At 43.0% G+C, this 5,196-nt stretch overlaps 1 protein-coding gene across 1 annotated transcript; it reads left to right on the top strand.

Moving 5' to 3' along the window:
- The first annotated feature begins 232 nt into the window (after positions 1–232).
- LOC148047738 (32 kDa beta-galactoside-binding lectin-like) lies at positions 233–4,771 on the top strand. Its single transcript, XM_087707770.1, has 5 exons — positions 233–318; positions 656–866; positions 1,676–1,801; positions 3,501–3,589; positions 3,915–4,771. The coding sequence occupies exons 1-5, from the start codon at positions 275–277 to the stop codon at positions 4,171–4,173; spliced, it is 729 nt and encodes a 242-aa protein (XP_087563896.1). The 5' UTR covers positions 233–274; the 3' UTR covers positions 4,174–4,771.
- Positions 4,772–5,196: the final 425 nt, after the last annotated feature.

Here is a 5,196-nt window from a genome sequence, read left to right as displayed (position 1 = left end):
AGTCTGATATTTTGTTAGAGTCCAGTTGACTTTTCCTATGGACAGAAAATACTTGACCTCTATAGGACCAGAGAATTTTTGAGCTAGCCAGCTTGGATTATCCTCAGCAGAGGCCGAAGCCACTTGGAAAGGCTGATACAAGGCACATGTTGCGGTTGGCTGATTCAAAAGTCAGTGTTGTGCTTTGCAGTAAAGTCATTGGCTGAGTTCATCATTTTCTGTCTTCCAGAATCTCCCTTACCATCAGCTTGTCCCTGGCGGACTCCATCCTGGGATGTCTGTATATATGCAAGGCACAGTGCCCAAACACAGGAACAGGTAAGGTTTCTTTGGGGGCTCACAGAAGGGCAAGAGCTACCTAACTGAAAATAATAGCCATAAATTTATTATGTCGAGACTAGATTATATTATCCAGTTGCATGCCAAAATTAAACCCTTTCTTAATTTTTTTTATAGTTCCTCCTCCTGCTTTTTCTAACTCCAAATAAGCCTCAATAGTTAGGAACTTGATTCTTCTCTTAAACAAACAAGACAATCTCTTAGAAATACTAGCTTCAAGACAAAGGAGAGGAGGAGGGGAGAACTTTACTCTTTCCTGCACCTCCCATTTAATTTTCTGCTTGTCTTTTCCTCTCTCTCTCTCTCTCTCTTCCAGCACTTGGGTGAATTTCCAGCTGGACTTTGCCTGTGGCCACCATAAGGAGGCTGATGTTCCCCTCCACCTCACGCATCACATCAATGCAGAGACATTTGGGCTCAACACATTTCAGGCTGGCAGGTGGGGAAAGGAAGAGAAACATATGAATTTCTTCCAAAAAGACGACCAAATCGAGGTCATCTTGATTGTCCGTGATTTCGGATACGAGGTTGGTACCCATGACCGAGGCTCCTTTAGGGCTTCAGGTGCCTCTTTGTCTCCCCCCCCCCCCCAAGAATTCACCCTTTGCCTGGAATGAGCCACAAATGTATTTAATACCAACTTCCCCAACTTCATATCTTCCATGTAGGGTTCAAGTGATGTACAAATGTTCTCGTTTAGTAACAACTGAGTAATTGATGACGTTGTTAAGTGAAACCTGTGTTTCTGATCAAACTTTAGCTTTTTTTGGTTTGCAGTCCTGTGAAGGCTGTAAATGTAAGCATTGGTTGCAAAGTTACAATTTCATCAGTGTCCTAACTGCAAACAGTCACTTAATGAGGACGACCTGTAACCGAAGGGAAAAGCTTTTGATCTGGAGGGGAAAATGGGTATTCAAGAGCCTAGGTGGCGCAGTGGTTAGGGTGCAGTACTGCGGGTTACTTCGTCTGACTGCCGCTGATTGCAATTTGGCAGTTCAAATCCCACCAGGCTGAAGGTTGACTCAGCACTTCCATCCTTTTGAGGTGGGTAAAATGAGGATCCTGATTGCTGGGGGCAATAATGCAGACTCTTTAAACAAAGAGTGGGCTGTAAAGCATTGTAAAGTGGTATATAAGTTTACTGCTATTGCAGTAAATAAAGGCCTCTCCCTTTTTACATGTATATATTTTGACCTTTTTGACCCCCTCTAGGGGCTCCCTTGCTTAGTTTTGGGGTGGGATGTGTTTCTGGGCAGAATAAACAGGTTTCCCCCCCCCCAAAGAAAATGGATGATCCGAACTGAGAGTTGATCATTTTGGCTTTGCCCTCTGACAGGTCCTGATGAACAGGAAGAGCATATGCAACTATCACCACAGGATCCCCCCACAAAACGTCCAGGTCATTAGGATTGATGGAGACCTGGAACTGCAATCTCTGTCCGTAATGGGAGGAGCAATGATGGTAAGTATTTGTATTGAGATGTCAGCACCTCCTGATCTTTGATCTCTCTTTGGGGATCTCCCTTTGGGGATTGATTCCCCAAGCTATCACTTTCTCTTTGTCCTCTCCAGTCATTCTTCTCATACACCTTTTTCTTCATCCCTACAAATCATGGCCCTTTTGGGTCTGCAGTTGTGTTGGCTTATGACTCTGCATGCTAGCAAAAAAAATCCATCCTGGAGTGATGCTAGGACCAGCATCTGAACAGGGAGGAAATTTATCCCAGGCCAAGATCCTGTTTTACCCTTGTAGATGAATATAAAGAAGTGTTTCTCAACTTAACAATGTTAGGATGCGTGGCGTCAACTCCTAGAATGGCTTAACAGATGCCCACACATTCTTATTAACAAACGCAAGGACCAAGAATTATGTGATGGCTGAACATGGCAGCCTATGTCTTCAGTCACAAGGGAAGCTGTGGTGTGGCGCAGTGGTCAGAATGCAATATTGCAGGCTGACTCTGCCCACTGCTAGGAGTTCAATCCTGAGTGGCTCAAGGTTGACTCAGCCTTCCATCCTTCCGAGGTCAGTAAAATGAGGACCCAGATTATTGGGGGCAATAGGCTGACTCTGTAAACTGCTTAGAGAGGGGCTGTAAAGCCCACATTGTTTGTGCCCCTCAAGTACCACTTCCTGCCTCAGCCTTTGCAGGGAGCACAGCCACCTCTAACTGGAGCCACCATGCTCCAGTTAGAATGTTTATGGTGAACATTTCCTGCTGCTGATTGGACCAACAGGCAGGATCCAGATGTTTGCTAGGCAGTTCTCAGTTGTCTGGTTGTCCCTTGGGAAACGTCAGGGGAAACGCAAGGAATGAGAACATTGTCTGATCTGATCTGTTATTAGAACTCCTATCATCCTGTATATGATCTGGGCTGGTAAAAAACCTGAGCGCCAACATGTTGGAAGCATGAGATTAGCCTGGGTGGGAAGGTGTCCATGGGAGTGGCTCATGGGACTTCCCGACTTGTCCAGGAGATGCTGAGGTCTCAATACAGTCGGTGAATAGTTTGGCCTCTACCTGTCCCCCCATAGAGCTAAAGCAGAACCGGTCCATGGCTGCGGTTCTGGTGTTTCCTCCAGCCTTCCTTCCCTGCCGCGTTGGGGGAATTAATCCTTACAGAGGCCGTCCCAGGAGGTCTCTGGTTGACTCAGAACCTCATGGAAAGGCTGATACAAGGCACAGATTGCAGTTGGCTGGTTTGAAAGTCAAAATGTGAAGTTTGACGTGTGCTCATGCTGTTTTAGCCATTATTGCTTCTCAACTTGCCAATCATCAAGGGGTGATGGGGAGGGGAAAATTGGAATGTCAGTGCCAGACAATAACAAGAAACCATCTTATGGGAAGCAAGGTCATTTCAACAGGTGTTTGATAGAGCCATGGACATCTTCTCACAACAATACTTCTACACCTAATTGGACAATATGACCTGCATTAATGGGGGGGAGGGGAAGTTCTATACTTTATCTATACGGGACATGTGGAGTTAGTTAGAGCTGGTTTGCTCTCATGCTGTGCTGAAATGATGTACTCAATAAAGTTTTGCATTAAGAGATTGGATCAATTCAACTATGCTGGCTTGATTGGGTTTGACAGTCAGAACCTTGACACAGAGTTCTATTTTGCAATAGTTATTGGTCATCATCTTATGTCTTCCAGACTACCCCTTACAGTCATCCTGTCTCTGATGGACTCCATCCTGGAATGTCTGTATACGTGCAAGGCAAAGTGCCCAGAAGGGGCCACAAGTAATGTTACTTTGGGGGGTTCACAGGAAGGGCAAGATTACTCGAAACAATAGTAATAAGATTAACATGTTGTTAAGGGAAGGCTAAATAATTCTATGCCAAGATTAAAGTCTTCCTTAATTCTTTGGAGAGTTCTACTTCCTGCTTCTTCTAAGTACAACTAAGCATGATGGCTAGGAACTTGATTCTTCTCTTCAAGCAGAAACCCAGCATCCTATAGATTCTAGTTTCAGGGCAAAGGAGAAAGGGGGAATGAGACCTCTACTCTGAGATTCCTGCCCCTCCCATTTAATATCCTTCTACCCTTTTCCTCTCTTCTTTCCAGTTTCAGGATGGACTTTGCCATTGGTAAATTTGAGGAGGGTGACATTCTCCTCCACTTCAACCCTCATATTAATCAAGGGATAGTTGTGCTCAACTCATATGAATCTCGCAGGTGGCGAAAAGAAGATAGATATACGAAACCCTTACAGAAGGGTGAGAATTTTGAGATCATCTTCATTGTCAATGAGGCCGAATACCAGGTTGGTACGAGGCTCCTTTGGGACTGCAGGGACCTGTTCATTCCTCCCCTCCTAAATTAACTATTTGTCTAGAATGAAGCACAAATGAATTTAATACTGACTTTCTCAACGTACAGATAAGGTTTAAGTGATATGCAAGCAGTCCTTGTTTAGCGATAATACGGCCAGCAACTTAGCCATTATGTCATACATACATACATACACATACATATACATACATACATACATACATGGTTATCATTGTTAATCATTTATTTGACTATATTATTACTTCATTTTATGTGAGAAATTCTAAATTTTAAATTATTTTATATTGTGATTACATCAGCCTAAATCCATCCAATAGTAGTACATCTTTATATTATATTCTATATCATTCCATTATCCTTGTATTGTAAAATTCTCTAACATATTTCATTTCCATATTTTTTTGTCTAACCATTGATAGAATAAATCCCATATGAAATTGTTTATCTTCTTGTTCTCAAATTTCAAATGTCAATTTACTCATTTCAGCACGTTCCATTATTTTCTGAATAACTTCCTCCTGCGTTGGTGTTTTCTCATTTTTCCAATTTTAATTTCCAATACAATTCTAGCCACTGTTAACACATTTGCAATCAAATATTTCAGTTCTCTACTATATATTTCCAGTAAAATCCCCAATAAAAATATTTCTGGCTCTTTATGTTTTTCTGTCATTTTTTCCAACCATGTGTGAATTTTAGTCCAGTATCTTTTAGCTTCCGCACATGTCCACCATATATGGTAATATGAACGTATCTCCTCTGACACTTTCCCTTTGGGACGTGGAAAGTGCTTCGAGGTGAGTTGGCTTTGATCCCAACTGGGGATCAAGAAAGCAGGTAGGCAGTGGGAGTGGAGAGAAGGTCCAGCATGGTGTCTTCCAGAGGCACGTCCCATAATTCCCAGCTAACATAGCCTTGAAGAGTTGAAATCTTAATCTCTGGAATACTGGAGGGATAAATACATTCTCGAGTGCAGAGGAGTGGAATTGCCTCTAGAAGGCCATCCAGGAACCCATTTCTAGCGCTCTGTTGGAAAATTGCCCTTGCAGAGGTG

The sequence above is a fragment of the Thamnophis sirtalis genome, unplaced genomic scaffold (genome assembly GCF_051295495.1).
Source record: "Thamnophis sirtalis isolate CommonGarterSnake01/CBP01778 unplaced genomic scaffold, rThaSir2_p1.2 scaffold_3, whole genome shotgun sequence".
Classification (NCBI taxonomy): domain Eukaryota; kingdom Metazoa; phylum Chordata; class Lepidosauria; order Squamata; family Natricidae; genus Thamnophis; species Thamnophis sirtalis.
The sequence above is the reverse complement of the archived record's forward strand: the minus strand, read 5'-3'. Positions and strand labels throughout refer to the sequence as shown.

Coding starts and splice junctions, on each gene's coding strand:
- LOC148047738 (XM_087707770.1), top strand. CDS start 275: ATGTCTGTATATATGCAAGGCACAGTGCCCAAACACAGGAACAG. Junction 319..655: donor GTGCCCAAACACAGGAACAG/GTAAGGTTTCTT, acceptor TCTCTCTTCCAG/CACTTGGGTGAATTTCCAGC. Junction 1,802..3,500: donor TAATGGGAGGAGCAATGATG/GTAAGTATTTGT, acceptor TATGTCTTCCAG/ACTACCCCTTACAGTCATCC.